This window comes from Heterodontus francisci, chromosome 18 (genome assembly GCF_036365525.1).
Source record: "Heterodontus francisci isolate sHetFra1 chromosome 18, sHetFra1.hap1, whole genome shotgun sequence".
In the NCBI taxonomy this organism is placed as follows: Eukaryota; Metazoa; Chordata; class Chondrichthyes; order Heterodontiformes; family Heterodontidae; genus Heterodontus; species Heterodontus francisci.
The window spans coordinates 4582110-4598970 of record NC_090388.1 but is presented as its reverse complement, the minus strand read 5'-3'; the positions used below and the strand labels follow the sequence as shown (position 1 = coordinate 4598970).

The window sequence follows — 16861 nt, the reverse complement described above, 5'->3', positions numbered from 1 at the left end:
CCATCCTCAGAGTGACATCTCTGACACTCCACCCTCAAAGTGACATCTCACTGACACTCCACCCTCAGAGTGACATCCCACTGACACTCCACCCTCAAAGTGACATCGCACTGACACTCCACCCTCAGAGTGACATCCCACTGACACTCCACCCTCAGAGTGACATCCCACTGTCGCTCCGTCCTCAGAGTGACATCCCACTGTCACTCCGTCCTCAGAGTGACAATTCACTGACACTCCATCCTCAGAGTGACATCCCACTGTCACTCCGTCCTCAGAGTGACATCTCTCTGACACTCCATCCTCAGAGTGACATCTCACTGACACTTCACCATCAGAGTGACATCCCACTGTCACTCCGTCCTCAGAGCGACATCTCACTGACACTGCACCCTCAGAGTGACATCCCACTGTCACTCCGTCCTCAGAGTGACATCTCTCTGACACTTCACCCTCAGAGTGACATCCCACTGTCACTCCGTCCTCAGAGTGACGTCCCACTGACACCACCCTCAGAGTGACATCCCACTGTCACTCCATCCTCAGAGTGACATTCCACTGACACTCCGTCCTCAGAGTGACATCCCACTGACACTCCACCCTCAGAATGACATCCCACTGACACCACCCTCAGAGTGACATCCCACTGACACTCCACCCTCAGAGTGAGATCCCACTGACACTCCACCCTCAGAGTGACATCTCTCTGACACCGCACTCAGAGTGACATCTCACTGACACTCCACCCTCAGCATGACATCCCACTGACACTCCACCCTCAGAGTGACATCCCACTGTCACTCCACCCTCAGAGTGACATCTCTCTGACACTCCACCCTCAGAGTGACATCCCACTGTCACTCCGTCCTCAGAGTGACATCTCTCTGACACTCCACCCTAAGAGTAACATCCCAATGACACTCCACCCTCAGAGTGACATCCCACTGACACTCCACCCTCAGAGTAACATCCAACTGACACCGCCCTCAGAGTGACATCCCACTGTCACTCCACACTCAGAGTGTCATTTCACTGACACTCCACCCTCAGAGTGACATCCCAATGACACTCCACCCTCAGCGTGACGTTGCCCTCGCAATTTGATTGGTTGTCAGCCTTGAGACGGAAGCTCGGCGAAACGAAAGTTACTTTGCGATTTAGTCGGGAGGGAGAAATCGTCTGGTCTTGAGAGGTTGTTATGGCTTCGAGCGCAGAGCCTGTAGATGGTGAGTGCAGTTTAATAGCCGGTTCAAATCTCCATTCTATGGGAGGTGGTGGGGAAGGCGGGAGCGGGAGCGGGGGCGTAGGCGGGAGCGGGAGCGGGGGCGGGGGCGGGGGCGGTGGGAGAATCGTACCTGATGTTCATTTCGGGCAAGTGTCAGTTTCCTTGCTCACCGGCTCCGCAGATCATTTCAGTGAGTTGGGGGCGATCCGCTTTCTTACCCTTTCAATGTTGGGCTGTCAGGGGAGGGGAGATTATTCTGCATCCCATTGCGGGGGTTGGGGAGGTGACGATCCCATAATCGCCCTGTTCCTCCCCCTCTCTCTCTCTCTCTGTCCCAGTAAAGCGGAGTGAACTGACCATCGGTCATTGCCAGCCCACATTCTCCATTCAGACCCGCCCCCCGATTACAGACCCCCGCCCCCCGATTACAGACCCTCCCCCCGATTACAGACCCTCCCCCCGATTACAGACCCTCCCCCCTGCCCGCACCCCCTCCCGGGACAGCGGTTTCCCTTCTCCTCAACTTCAGCATGAGAAACGAAAGTGATAGGAGTTTGGAGAAATGACAGAGTTTGGCCCCAGACACAATCACCAGATTTATTTTCCGTGACGATGGAAGGTTTATTCTAAGGTTTTGAGGTCGTTTTTCTCACTGTGTCTTCAACCCATAAAACAGGCCATTCAGCCCGTGGACCTGGACCCTGTCGGTGTTCCTGCTCCCAGGGCATCCCCCTCCTCCTCCCCTCCTCCTCCCCCTCCCCCCCTCCTCCTCCCCCTCCCCCCCTCCTCCTCCCCCTCCCCCCCTCCTCCTCCTCCCCCTCCTTCTCCCCCCCTCCTCCTCCCCCTCCTTCTCCCCCCCTCCTCCTCCCCCTCCTTCCCCCCCCTCCTCCTCCCCCTCCTTCCCCCCCTCCTTCCCCCCCCTCCTCCTCCCCCCCCCTCCTCCCCCCCTCCTCCTCCTCCCCCCCTCCTCCTCCTCCACCTCCTCCTCCCCCTCCTCCTCCTCCTCCCCCTCCTCCTCCTCCCCCCCTCCTCCCCCCTCCTTCCCCCCCCTCCTCCTCCCCCCTCCCCCCTCCTCCTCCCCCCCTCCTCCTCCCCCCCTCCTCCTCCCCCCCTCCTTCCCCCCCCTCCTCCCCCCCCCTCCTTCCGCCCCCCCTCCTCCCCCCCCATCCTTCCCCCCCCTCCTTCTCCCCCCTCCTTCTCCCCCCTCCTCCTTCCCCCCCCTCCTTTCCCCCCCCTCCTCCCCCCCCTCCTCCCCCCCCTCCCCTCTCCCCTCCTCCCCCCCCTCTTCCCCCCTCCTCCTTCCCCCCTCCTTCCTTCCCCCCTCCTCTATTCCCCCCCCCTCCTCCCCCCCCCTCCTTCCCCCCCCTCCTTCTCCCCCCTCCTTCTCCCCCCCTCCTCCTTCCCCCCCCCTCCTTCCCCCCCCTCCTCCCCCCCTCCTCCCCCCCTCCTCCCCCCCCTCCCCCCCCTCCTTCCCCCCTCCTCCTTCCCCCCTCCTTCTTCCCCCTCCTCCTCCCCCCCCTCCTCCCCCCCCCTCCTCCTCCCCCCCTCCTCCTCCCCCCCTCCTCCTCCCCCCTCCTTCCCCCCCCTCCTCCCCCCCCCCTCCTTCCGCCCCCCCTCCTCCCCCCCCCTCCTTCCCCCCCCCTCCTTCTCCCCCCCTCCTCCTTCCCCCCCCCCTCCTTTCCCCCCCCTCCTCCCCCCCTCCTCCCCCCTCCTTCCCCCCTCCTTCCCCCTCCTCCTTCCCCCCTCCTCCTTCCCCCTCCTCCTCCCCCCTCCTCCTCCCCCCCCTCCTCCTCCCCCCCCTCCTCCTCCTCCCCCCCCCTCTCCCCCCCCCTCCTCCTCCCCCCCCTCCTCCTCCCCCCCCTCCTCCTCCCCCCCCCTCCTCCTCCCCCTCCTCCTCCCCCCCTCCTCCTCCCCCCCTCCTCCTCCCCCCCCCTCCTTCCCCCCCCTCCTCCTCCCCCCCCCTCCCTTCCCCCCCCTCCCTCCCTTCCCCCCCCCTCCCTCCCTTCCCCCCCCCCCTCCTTCCCCCCCCCTCCTTCCCCCCCCCTCCTCCTTCCCCCCCCTCCTCCTTCCCCCCCTCCTCCTTCCCCCCCCTCCTCCTTCCCCCCCCTCCTCCTTCCCCCCCCCTCCTTCCCCCCCCCCTCCTTCCCCCCCCCCTCCTTCCCCCCCCCCTCCTTCCCCCCCCCTCCTTCCCCCCCCCTCCTTCCCCCCTCCTCCTTCCCCCCCCTCCTCCTCCCCCCCCTCCTCCTTCCCCCCCTCCTCCTTCCCCCCCCTCCTCCTCCTCCCCCCTCCTCCTCCTCCTCCCCCCCTCCTCCTCCCCCCCCTCCTCCTCCCCCTCCTCCTCCCCCCCTCCTCCTCCTCCCCCCCTCCTCCTCCTCCCCCCCTCCTCCTCCTCCCCCCCTCCTTCCCCCCCTCCTCCTCCCCCCCCTCCTCCTCCCCCCCCTCCTTCCCCCCCTCCTCCTCCCCCCCTCCTCCTCCCCCCCTCCTCCTCCCCCCTCCTCCTCCCCCCCTCCTCCTCCCCCTCCTCCTCCCCCCCTCCTCTCCTCCCCCTCCTCCTCCTCCCCCTCCTCCTTCCCCCCCTCCTCCTCCCCCCTCCTCCTCCCCCCCTCCTCCCCCCCTCCTTCCCCCCCTCCTTCCCCCCCTCCTTCCCCCCTCCTCCCCCCCCTCCTCCCCCCCCCTCCTCCCCCCCCTCCTTCCCCCCTCCTCCTCCTCCCCCCCTCCTTCCCCCCTCCTCCTCCCCTCCTCCTTCCCCCCTCCTCCTTCCCCCCTCCTCCTTCCTCCCCCCCCTCCTCCTTCCTCCCCCCCCTCCTCCCCCCCTCCTTCCCCCCCCTCCTTCCCCCCTCCTCCTCCCCCCTCCTCCTCCCCCCCTCCCCCTCCCCCTCCCCCTCCTCCTCCTCCTCCCCCTCCCCCTCCCCTTCCCCCTCCCCCTCCTCCTCCCCCTCCTCCTCCCCCTCCCTCCCCCTCCCTCCCCCTCCCTCCCCCTCCTCCCCCTCCCTCCCCCTCCCTCCCCCTCCTCCTCCCTCCCCCTCCTTCCCCCCCTCCCCCTCCCCCTCCTTCCCCCCCTCCCCCTCCTTCCCCCCCCCCTCCCCCTCCCCCTCCTTCCCCCCCTCCCCCTCCCCCTCCTTCCCCCCCTCCCCCTCCTTCCCCCCTCCCCCTCCTCCTACTCCCCCCTCCCCCCTCCTCCTACTCCCCCCTCCCCCTCCTCCTACTCCCCCCTCCCCCTCGTTCCACCCCTCCCCCTCCTTCCACCCCCTCCCCCTCCTTCCACCCCCTCCCCCTCCTTCCACCCCCTCCCCCTCCTTCCCTTCTCCCTCTTCCCTTCTACCTCCTCCCCCTCCCCCTTCCCCTCCCCCTCGTCCTCCCCCCTCCTCCTGCTTCCCCCCTCCCCATCCTCCCCCCTCCTACTCCCCCCGGGGCCAAATGGCCTCTTTCTGTGCCTTAAACTTTCTATGATTCTATGTGTAATACTATGGGGGAGGGGGGAGAGCTGCTGGAAATATTTTGTAAATAATTTGCAATAATTTGTACTGCACTTTACCTTTAAAAATGTTAATTGTCATTAAGGGCCCTAAGCTCTTTAAAAATGGCTCTGGCGCCTGCACATTGGACACTGTCACATCAGTGGATCACATCAGTTCGCCTCCATTTTAAAATTCTCATCCTTGTTTTCAAATCCCTCCGTGGTCTTGCCCTTCCTTGGGCTGAATTTTACCAGCCCCTCGCTTTTTATCCCAAAAATATATTTTATTCATAAAAATCTGTATAAAATGCATTGCAAAACAGTTCAAAACAGCACCAAGTTGACATTCCAAAAAGTGCAAAGGAAATCAGTTTTCTTCAATGCAGGACTGAGTTGCCTCACAAACCTTCCATTCCATTTTTACATGCCAGGTACATTTTACAGCAAATGCATATTTGGTGTATAGAGCCCGAGGGGTTTCCCAAGGGTCCAGCCCCTCAGTTCACTATGGTGGGAGGACCTTACACTGTGGTCTTTCCCCATTGAGCTTTTGCGTCGTCTGCCCCAAACTTTAGTGCGTCTTTCAGCACGTAGTCCTGGACCTTGGAAAGTGCCAGTCTGCAACACTCAGTCGTGGACAAATCTTTTCGCTGGAAGACCAGCAAGTTTCGGGCAGACCAAAGGGCGTCTTTCACCGAATTGATGGTCCTCCAGCAGCAGTTGATGTTTATCTCGGTGTGTCCCCCTGGGTACAGCCCATAGAGCACAGACTCCTGTGTTACAGAGCTGCTTGGGATGAACCTCGACAAAAACCACTGCATCTCTTTCACACCTGTTTTGCAAAGGCATATTCCAGAAGGAGGTGGGCAACAGTCTCTTCCCCACCGCAGCCACCTCGAGGGCAGCGTGTGGAGGGGGCGAGACTCCGGGTGTGCATGAAGGATCTGACTTGGTGCTTGTTTGAAAGTTCTGGTGATGAGGCATTCTGCCAAATGACTTTGACGGTCTGCTCGGGGAACCATCCGACAGGATCCACCGTCTCCTTTTCCCGTAGGGCCTTGAGGACATTCCGTGCAGACCACAGCCTGATGGATTGGTGGTCAAAGGTGTTTTTCCGCAGAAACTTTCCCACGAATGATAGGTGGTACGGCACAGTCCAACTGGATGGAGCATTCCGTGGCAATGTGATAGGACCCATCCTTCGCAACATCGGGGACAGATAGAACCTCAGCACGTAGTGACACTTGGTGTTTGCATACCGGGGCTCTGTGCACAGCTTGATGCAGCCGCACATGAAGGTGGTCATCAGGATGAGGGCGATGTTGGGTACATTTTTCCCCCTTTATCCAGAGGTTTGAACATCGTGTTTCTCCGGACCCGGTCCATTTTAGATCCCCAGATGAAGCGGAAAATGGCTCGGGTGACTGCACAGCGCAGGAGTGGGGTATGGGCCAGACCTGCGCCACGTACAGCAACAACGTGAGCGCCTCGCACACGATGACCAGGTTCTTACCCACAATGGAGAGAGATCGCTGCCCCCACATTCTCAGCTTGTGTTGTACCCTGGCTACTCGCTCCCTCCAGGTTTTGGTGCACGCCCCGGCCCTTCCGAACCATATCCCCAGCACCTTCAGGTAATCTGACCTGACGGTGAAGGGGACAAAGGATCGGTCAGCCCAGTTCCCAAAGAACATGGCCTCGCTCTTGCCGTGGTTAACTTTGGCTCCCGAGGCCAGTTTGAACTGGTCACAGATGCTCATCAGTCTGCGCACGGACAGCGGGTCCGAGCAGAAGACGGCGACATCATCCATGTACAGGGAGGTTTTAACCTGAGTGCCTCCGCTGTCTGGGATTGTCACCCTTCTTATGCTCGCATCCTTCCTAATAGACTCAGCAAAGGGTTCATTACAGCAAACAAACAAGACAGGGGAGAGAGGACAGCCCTGTCTGACTCCAGATTGGATCGGGAAACTTTCTGATTCCCACCCATTGATTGAGACTGTGCTACTGATGTTTGTGTAGAGCAGTTTGATCCAATTGCAGATTCCCTCCCCAAACCCCATTTTGGAAAGCATGTCCATCATGTAGGTACCAGCCCCTCGCATCAGGGGTTGTGGCAGGGGTCCTGTAAAATACTTGCAGGAGCAGCCCGCCATGACCCCCGAGGCCAAGAAGGCCCCGCCACATTTTACTGGCGGGGGCAAGGCCTCGGTGCAGCACCCCCCCCCATCGCTTGGGGGCGGGGCCTTAATTTACATATTAGAATTTATTAAAATGAAATGCAAATAAACATACCTGTTCCCGACGGCCGCCCCATGCCGATTTTATGGCTGCCAGCCGCACTTCGTGTGCCTTTGGAACTCCATTTAGAGTTCTGAGGTGAGACACTGATGGGGAAGGGGAAGGACAAATATTATCAAGACCGGAGGGGCTGTGGGATGGTGGGAAGGGGTTGAGGGTTAGAGGTAATGAAGTTCGAGGGGAAAAGTTTTTTTGGGAGGAAGAGGACAATTTACATATTTGTTACTCATTGTGGGTGTGGGAGAGGGAATTGAAAATGTGAATAAATGCCGGCCTTTATTTTTCAGCATTCCTCCCTTTAAAAATTTTAATGAGTCTGAAGGGCCTGACACCCTTTAAAGATGGTGCCTGCAAGGTGGCACGGACACCATTGCCAGGGACAGAGTGGCCGCCCCCTCTACATCTTCAGGGGCGGCTGCCCCGCCCCCTCCATTAAAATGAGCCCCCATGCGAAATATTGCAGGAGCTCTGCGGCTGAACTTCCTGCAACCTCTGTAACCTTGCCTAGCCTACAACCCTCCAAGATCTTTGCACATCCCAAATTTTAATTGCTCCGCCATTGGTGGCTGTCCATCCAGCTGCCTGGGCTGCAAGCTCTGGAATTCCCTCCCTAAACCTCTCCACCTCTCTCTCTCCTCCTTTAAGATGCTACTTAAATCTACCTCTTTGACCAAGCTTCTGGTCACCTGACCTAATACGTCTTTATGTGAATCGTTGACAATGTTCCTATGATGAGCTTTGGGAGGTTTTCCTGTGTTAAATACACGATGCACTTTGGGCTTCCCGAGGATGCGATATGGTGCTATATTAATGTATGTTCTTTACTTTGGCATTGATCGAGGCTCAGTGGGCGGCACTGTCAACTCTGAGTCAGAAGTTCAAGGGTTCAAGTGTTTCTCCAGAAACTTGCGCACCTGTCGGAGGATCAGTGCTAAGGGAGTGCTGCACTGTCAGAGGGTCAGTACTAAGGGAGTGCTGCACTGTCGGAGGGTCAGTACTGAGGGTGTGCTGCACTGTCGGAGGGTCAGTACTGAGGGAGTGCTGCACTGTCAGAGGGTCAGTACTGAGGGTGTGCTGCACTGTCGGAGGGTCAATACTGAGGGAGTGCTGCACTGTCAGAGGGTCAGTACTGAGGGAGTGCTGCGCTGTCGGAGGATCAGTACTAAGGGAGTGCTGCACTGTCGGAGAGTCAATATTGAGGGAGTGCGGTACAGTCGGAGGGCCAGTACTGAGGGAGTGCTGCACTGTCGGAGGGTCAGTACTGAGGGAGTGCTGCACTGTTGGAGGGTCAGTACTAAGGGAGTGCTGCACTGTCAGAGGGTCAGTACAGAGGGAGCGCTGCACTGTCAGAGGGTCAGTACTGAGGGAGTGCTGCACTGTCAGAGGGTCAGTACTGAGGGAGTGCTGTGCTGTCGGAGGATCAGTACTAAGGGAGTGCTGCATTGTCAGAGGGTCAGTACTGAGGGAGTGCTGCACTGTCAGAGGGTCAGTACTGAGGGAGTGCTGCACTGTTGGAGGGTCAATACTGAGGGAGTGCTGCACTGTCGGAGGGTCAGTACTGAGGGAGTGCTGCACTGTCAGAGGGTCAGTACTGAGGGAGTGCTGCGCTGTCGGAGGATCAGTACTAAGGGAGTGCTGCACTGTCAGAGGGTCAGTACTGAGGGATTGCTGCACTGTCGGAGGGTCAGTACTGAGGAGTGCTGCACTGTCGGAGGGTCAGTACTGAGGGAGTGCTGCACTGTCGGAGGGTCAGTACTGAGGGAGTGCTGCACTGTCAGAGGATCAGTACTGAGGGAGCGCTGCACTGTCAGGGGGTCAGTACTGAGGGAGTGCTGCGCTGTCGGAGGATCAGTACTAAGGGAGTGCTGCACTGTCGGAGGGTCAGTACTGAGGGATTGCTGCACTGTCGGAGGGTCAGTACTGAGGGAGTGCTGCACTGTCGGAGGGTCAGTACTGAGGGAGTGCTGCGCTGTCGGAGGATCAGTACTAAGGGAGTGCTGCGCTGTCAGAGGGTCAGTACTGAGGGAGGGCTGCACTGTCAGAGGGTCAGTACTGAGGGAGCGCTGCACTGTCAGAGGGTCAGTACTGAGGGAGTGCTGCACTGTCAGAGGGTCAGTACTGAGGGAGTGCTGCACTGTCGGAGGATCAGTACTAAGGGAGTGCTGCATTGTCAGAGGGTCAGTACTGAGGGAGTGCTGCACTGTCGGAGGGTCAATACTGAGGGAGTGCTGCACTGTCAGAGGGTCAGTACTGAGGGAGTGCTGCACTGTCAGAGGGTCAGTACTGAGGGAGTGCTGCACTGTTGGAGGGTCAATACTGAGGGAGTGCTGCACTGTCGGAGGGTCAGTACTGAGGGAGTGCTGCGCTGTCGGAGGATCAGTACTAAGGGAGTGCTGCACTGTCAGAGGGTCAGTACTGAGGGATTGCTGCACTGTCGGAGGGTCAGTACTGAGGGAGTGCTGCACTGTCAGAGGGTCAGTACTGAGGGAGTGCTGCACTGTCGGAGGGTCAGTACTAAGGGAGTGCTGCACTGTCAGAGGATCAGTACTGAGGGAGCGCTGCACTGTCAGGGGGTCAGTACTGAGGGAGTGCTGCACGGTCAGAGGGTCAGTACTGAGGGAGTGCTGCACTGTTGGAGGGTCAGTACTGAGGAGTGCTGCACTGTCAGGGGGTCAGTACTGAGGGAGTGCTGCACGGTCAGAGGATCAGTACTGAGGGAGTGCTGCACTGTCGGAGGGTCAGTACTGAGGGAGTGCTGCACTGTCGGAGGGTCAATACTGAGGGAGTGCTGCACTGTCGGAGGGTCAGTACTGAGGGAGTGCTGCACTGTCGGAGGGTCAATACTGAGGGAGTGCTGCACTGTCGGAGGGTCAGTACTGAGGAGTGCTGCACTGTCAGGGGGTCAGAACTGAGGGAGTGCTGCACTGTCGGAGGGTCAATACTGAGGGAGTGCTGCACTGTCGGAGGGTCAGTACTGAGGAGTGCTGCACTGTCAGATCTGCTGTTTTTCAGATGAGACATTAAACTGAAACCCGGTCTGCCCTCTCAGATGGACATAAAACATCCCATGGCCACTATTTTGAAGGCAAACAGGAAAGTTCCTCCCACGACCCATGTCGTGACCAATATTTATCTGCTAATCAACATCAATAAAAGAGATCATTATCATGTTGCTGATTGGGGGAGTTTGCTGTGCACAAATTGGCTGCTGTGTTTTTTTTACATTAAATATTGACTACAATTCAAAAGTACTTGATTGGATGTAGTGAGATTTGGAGCATCCTGAGGTCACTGAAGAGGTTGTATAAATGCAAGTCTTTCTTCCTTCTTTCATTCAAGAGGAAGACAGCTATAGTGATGATAGCGACTACAGCAATGACTATGACGACAGTGATGAAGAGCTGAGTGGAAGTGATCTGGACAGCCTTGCTGAAGGAGCATTTGATGACGAACAATGCAGGAAGAGTCGGGCAGAGAGAGCAGGGACTCAGGTAAGTGGCTAATAGAAAAAATAATGCCGTCAAATGAGGCAGTCAGGAGAGGGACATGCTACAAGCACAAGGGAACAAAAAAGTCATGGAAGCCCCATGAGATGATGATGGAGAATTTGGTTCACTAAAGGACACAAAAATTAACCAAATCGTAAGATGAGCACATATTGATGATGATTGGCATTTCAATCGCATGTGAACCTTATTTTTCTCCCCTTCCATCTCTGAGTTGTGATCATCGGTCACCCGTGTGCTTGGACAGTGAATGCCATGGAGATAAATGAGCCATTGGTTGGACTTCATCCTGTCCTCATCCCATGTGCACACTTCCAGTGGGAGACACTGGGTAACAATCAGGAGTAGAAAGGGTGGTTTCACCACTAGCCCAGGTAAATTGAGGCCAGTTCTGGTACATCTCACTACCTAACCGGGGACAAACCTTCAAGGGTTCTCAATTCTAGGAACTAGGCACCATAGATAGGATAGTCACCAATAAACCCAATCGGGAATTCAGGAGAAACCTCTTTCCCCAGAGAGTGGCGAGAATGTGGAACTCGCTACCACAGGGAGTGGTTAAGGTGAATAGTATCGATACATTTAAGGGGAAGCTGAATAAACACATGAGACAGAAGGAATAGGTTACACTGATTGGGTGGGAGGAGGTTGTTGTGGAGCATAAACACAGCACGACCAGTTGGGCTGAATGGCCTGTATCAATACTGTAAATACTATGTTTGATTGGAGCACAGGTGATAGAATTTAGATCTCATAAATATCTTAATCAAAATCACATGCAAACACACAGTCTCCCTCTTACCTTTGTTCTTCTCACCTCATGTTTTATTCCATGCTCATTTTTTATGAGATGCATTCACCAATCCCACCCGCACAGCAGTACACAAAAGAAATCAGCTGTGCAGTGTCATGAACCTATTTCCAAGCCCCACCCTTCCTTTGACTAATTGGATAACTTGTTCAAAAAGCCAGCACAGGCAGGATGGGCCGAATGACTGTACAATTCTATGATTCTCCAATCTGTCCAATCAGTCCTCATGGCTCTCCCCTGTCTTGTCTCCAGGACTTGAGTGTTTCCCCTGTGCCTCAGTCACCTGAATAATCCAGTGGTAATCTTCATCAAAGTATGCCTTTACTTCAATATTTCTCTTTCCTTCCAGCCATGTAAATATTATAACAAAAGTAAATGCAAGGACAGGAACTGCACATACCTGCACGTTTGTAAATATTACTTCAATGGAAACTGCAGCTATGGAGAAACTTGTAGATTGAGCCACAGGATGAGTTCTGATACTGAATCCTCCTCATCATCAGATCAAGACACACCAAGAAGTGAGTTTGTTTTTTAAGATGATGCTGTTTGTTTTTAATTTGCTCATGGGATGTGGGCAGCCCTGCCAAGGCTGGAATTTACTGTCCATCCCTAGTTGCCCCTTGACAAAGTGATGGTGAGCCACCATCTTGAACCGCTGCAGCCCGTGTGGGGTAGGTACACCCACAGTGCTGTTAGGAAGGGAGTTTCAGGATTTTGACCCAGCGACAGTGAAGGAGCGGTGATAAAGTTCCAAGTCAGGATGGTGTGTGACTTGGAGGGGAACTTGCAAGTGGTGATGTTCCCATGTATTTGCTGTCATTGTCCTTCTAGTTGGTAGAGGTCGCAGGTTTGGAAGGCGCTGTCTGAGGAGCCTTGGTGAGTTGCTGCAGTGCATCTTGTAGATGGTACACACTGCTGCCACTGTGTGTCGGTGGTGGAGGGAGTGAATGTTTGTGGATGGGGTGCCAATCAAGCGGGCTGCTTTGTCCTGGATGGTGTCGAGCATCTTGAGTGTTGTTGGAGCTGCACCCATCCAGGCAAGTGGAGAGTACTCCATCACATTCCGGAATTGTGCCTTGTAGATGGTGGACAGGCTTTGGGGAGTCAGGAGGTGAGTTACTCACTGCAGGATTCCCAGCCTCTGACCTAGTCTTGCAGCCATGGTATTTATATGGCTACTCCAGTTCAGTTTCTGGTCAATGATAACCCCCACGGTGTTGATAATGGGGGATTCAGCGATGGTAGTGCCATTGAACATTAACGGGAGGTGGTTAGATTCTCTCGTGTTTCAGAAGGTCATTGCCTGGCACTTGTGTGGCGCGAATGTTATTGAAACGATCAGCAGTGACATTTGTAAAGGTCTTTATCCTTGTTTTCAAATGCCTCCATGACCTCTCCCCTCCCTATCTCTGTAACCTCATGCAGCACCACTGAGATCTCTGTGCTCCCAAATTCTGGACTGTAGAACATTCCTGATATTTGTCACTCCACCATTGGTGGCTGTGTCTTCAGCTACCTGGGCCCTAATCCCTGGAATTCCCTCCCTAAACCTCTCCACCTCTCTACCTCTCTCTCGAAGACACTCCTTACAATCTCTTTGACCAAGCTTTTGGTCGCCTGTCCTAATATTTCCTTATGTGGCTCAGTGTCAGTTTTGTTTGCTAATACTCCTGTGAAGTACCTTGTGATGTTTTGCTATGCTAAAGGTGCTATATAATTGCAAGTTGTTCTTATTTTTCTAATGCAATAACTAGCCTGCTGTCTGATGTGAAAAGTGGACATTTGATTGCCTGATGCCAGTCTATGAGCAGTATTTTCTTGCCTCTCCCTCTTTCAAAAAAAGATTCAGCCAGAATATAATTAGCAACAAAAGCAAAACACTGCAGATGCTGGAAATCTGAAATAAAAACAGACAATGCCAGAAATACTCAGCAGGTCAGGGAGCATCTGTGAAGAGAGAAACAGAGTTAACATTTCAGTTTGATGAGCTGTTGTCAGAGTTGGAAGAAGTTAGAGATGTGATTGTTTTAAGCAAGTACAGAGGCAGGGAGAGAGAGGAGGTGGCAAAGAGCAAAAGGGAAGGTCTGTGATAGGGTACAAAGCAAGACTGATTAAACCATAAAATGGACGATGGTTCAAAACAAAAAGGGGGTGGGAATGGGGCAACCAAAGAAACAAAAGATGACATCCAGTCCCTGTACACCTCCATCCCCCACCAGGACGGTTTGAGGGCTCTCCGCTTCTTCCTCAAACAGAGGCCCAACCAGTCCCCATCCACCACCACCCTCCTCCGCCTGGCTGAACTTGTTCTCACATTGAACAACTTCTCCTTTGACTCCACTCACCTCCTCCAAATAGAAGGTGTTGCTATGGATACCCACATGGGTCCTAGCTATGCCTGCCTCTTTGTGGGATATGTCGAACATTCCTTGTTCCAGTCCTATTCAGGCCCCCTCCCTCACCTCTTTTTCCGGTACATTGATGACTCTATCTGTGCTGTTTCCTGCTCTTGCACCAAACTGGAAAATTTCATCAACTTTGCTTCCAACTTGTACCCTTCCCTCATCGTCACCTGCTCCATCTCCAACTGTTCCCTTCCTTTATTCCCATTTCTGGGGATAGGCTATCTTTATTTTATTTATTTAGAGATACAGCACTGAAACAGGCCCTTCAGCCCACCGAGTCTGTGCCGACCAACAACCACCCATTTATACTAATCCTACATTAATCCCATATTCCTACCACATCCCCACCCACCTAACTACACTAGGGGCAATTTACAATAGCCAATTTATCTATCAACCTGCAAGTCTTTGGCTGTGGGAGGAAACCGGAGCACCCGGAGGAAACCCACACGGTCACAGGGAGAACTTGCAAACTCCACACAGGCAGTACCCAGAACTGAACCTGGGTCGCTGGAGCTGTGAGGCTGCGGTGCTAACTACTGCGCCACTGTGCCGCCCTATCAACCAATATCCACTGTAAACCCACTGACTCCCACAGCTACCTTGACTACACTTTCTCCCATCCCTCTTCCTGTAAGGACTGTATCCCATTCTCCCAGTTTCTCCATCTCCATCTTGTCTCTTCTGATGATGCCACTTTCCCTACCTGTGCTTCGGTTATGTCTTCTTTTTTTCCTCAGCCAAGAATTTCTTCTCCCCCAAACCATCATGGTTGAGAGGGCCCTTGACCGTGTCCACGTCATTTCCCATATTTCTGCTCGCACCATCCCACCCCCACCCCCAACCTCCCAGAACCATCATAGTGTTCTCTGCCTTTTTGCATTGTCTCTCCAAAGCCCCAAACACTCCTTCCAGGTGAAACAGCAATATACATGTACGTCTTTCAGTTTAGTACACTCGCAATGCAGTCTCCTCTACACTGGGAAAAGCTAAGGCAGATTGGGCGACTGTTTTGTGGAACATCTCCATTCAGTTGACAAGCAGGACCCGGAGCTTCTGGTTGCCTGCCATTTTAACTCTGCAGCAGGCTCCCACTCCAACATCTCTGTCCTCAGCCTCCTGCATTGATCTAATGCAGCTCAACATAAGCTCAAGGAACAGCATCTTATCTTTGGATTAGGCACTTTACAGCCTTCCAGACTCAACAGGGAGTTCAACAATTTCAGTTCATAACCTCTGCCCCCATATTTTCGAATGGCAGCTGTTGGGATTGATTCTGCTGTTTCCCTCCTCCAGACACATCTTTTGTTTCTTCATTTGTCCCATTATCATCTCCTTTTGCCTTGCACCATTATTCCTTTTGTCATTAAATCTCTCCTGCCTTCCACCCTATCACAGACCTTCCCTTTTGTTCTTTCCCCCTCTCCCTTTCCCTGCCTCTGTATTTGCTTAAAACCTGTTATATCTCTAACTTTTTCCAGTTCTGATGAAACTTCATTGGTCTGAAACATTAACTCTGTTTCATCTCTCCACAGATGTTGCCTGACCCGCTGAATATTTCGAGCATGTTCTGTTTTTGTAAATGAAAAGTGGGTCTAGAGGAGGAGTAAATGGGCAGCAGCAGAACCATTACCAGCACCTGCTGTCTGAAAAAATGGGACAGTGGTTCTGATCTGAAGTTATTCAAATCAATGTTGAGTCTAGTAGGTTACAAAGTGCCTAATTGAGAGATAAGATGCTGTTCCTCGAGCTTCTATTGCATTTCTTTGGAACAGTGTAGGGGGCCAAGGTCAGTGGGAGTGGGGGTGGAGAATTAAAATAGCAGTGCCTGGAAGCTCAGGGTCATGCTTGCGAACTGAACAGAGGTGTTTTAGCAAAGTGATCACCCAAACTGCAGTGAGTCTGCCCATTACTGATCAGTTGTGGAACTGTGAATTGCTTTTATTATTCATGTTTTTCTTCTCTGAAGTATTATTTTCAAAATCAACAGAAACAAAGAGGCAGCCAGCCGAGAAACATTACCAGTGGCAGATTAAGGACAAGAAAAGATGGAGTGATATCAAATGCGACCACATAATAGAGGCTCAGTACTCACTGCCTGTGACCAAAGGCATCAAACTTTACCATTCAATATATGGGTGAGCTGTTTGAAACTTACAAATGTTATCAAATGCAACAGCAGGGGGGTAAAGGAGTAGATTGTAATCCAGGAGAAATATCTAAAACAGAAATGCACAAGCATCTAAACTTGGCCGAAGCCCAAATATCTTCAGCTGCTTCACCAATGACCTCCTCGCCTCCATAAGGTCAGAAGTGGGGATGTTCGCTGATGATTGCACAATGTTCATTCGTAACTCCTCAGATAATGAAGCAGTCCGTGCCCGCTTGCAGCAAGACCTGGACAGCATACAGGCAAAGCCTGATAAGTGGCAAGTAACATTCATGCCACACCAAAAAGGATGCAAGACTTTGGTGGGAGTTGTCTACAGACCTCCAGGCTGCAATGATAAAGCAACTGGATATATAAACACAGCTATCAGAGAAGCTTGTTGCAAAAACAGAGTTCGAGTCCCAAAGGCAGCAAATGTCTTGTGTATTCGGAATAATTTTCTGAAACAATATATTCCTGAACCAACAAAACAACAAGCCATCTTAGATTTAGTAATGAATAATGAGCCTGAATTAGTCAATCAGCTAATGGCAAGGGAGCATCTAGCTAACAATGACTATAATATGATAGAATCATATGATAGATGTAGGTAAAGCTGACTTTGGAGGAATGAGGCAGGAATTGGCAATAGACTGGGCAGAACTGTTAACAGAAAAAGCTACTGATGAACAGTGGTAGGTCAACCATTGAGAGCCTGATAGTTTCTACCCCAGGGTCTTAAAAGAAGTAGATGAGGGAATTGTTGATCTGTTAGTCATGACCTTCCAAAACTCCCTCAATTCAGGAATTGTCCCCTTGGATTAGAAAATTGCCAATGTCATTCCATTATTTAAGAATGGTAACAGAGATAAACCAGTAAATTATAGGCCTCATAGTTTAACGTCAGTTGTGGGGAAGTTACTAGAATCTGTTATTCGGGACAGAGTGACTGAGCATTTGGACAAGTGCAAGCTGATCAGAGAGAACCAGCATGGATTTGTAAA

The 16861-nt window shown here is 53.7% G+C and overlaps 1 protein-coding gene across 1 annotated transcript in view; it reads left to right on the top strand.

The window, feature by feature from the left end:
- Positions 1-1111: 1111 nt before the first annotated feature.
- The window catches only part of si:ch211-244b2.4 (uncharacterized protein LOC541512 homolog), a 29832-nt gene continuing 14082 nt past the window's right edge, over positions 1112-16861 (top strand). The window contains exons 1-4 of the mRNA XM_068050134.1: positions 1112-1226; positions 10323-10474; positions 11650-11821; positions 15699-15846. Of these exons, the coding sequence (XP_067906235.1) occupies positions 1199-1226; positions 10323-10474; positions 11650-11821; positions 15699-15846 (500 nt within the window). The 5' untranslated portion in view covers positions 1112-1198. The remainder of the gene's footprint in view (positions 1227-10322; positions 10475-11649; positions 11822-15698; positions 15847-16861) is intronic.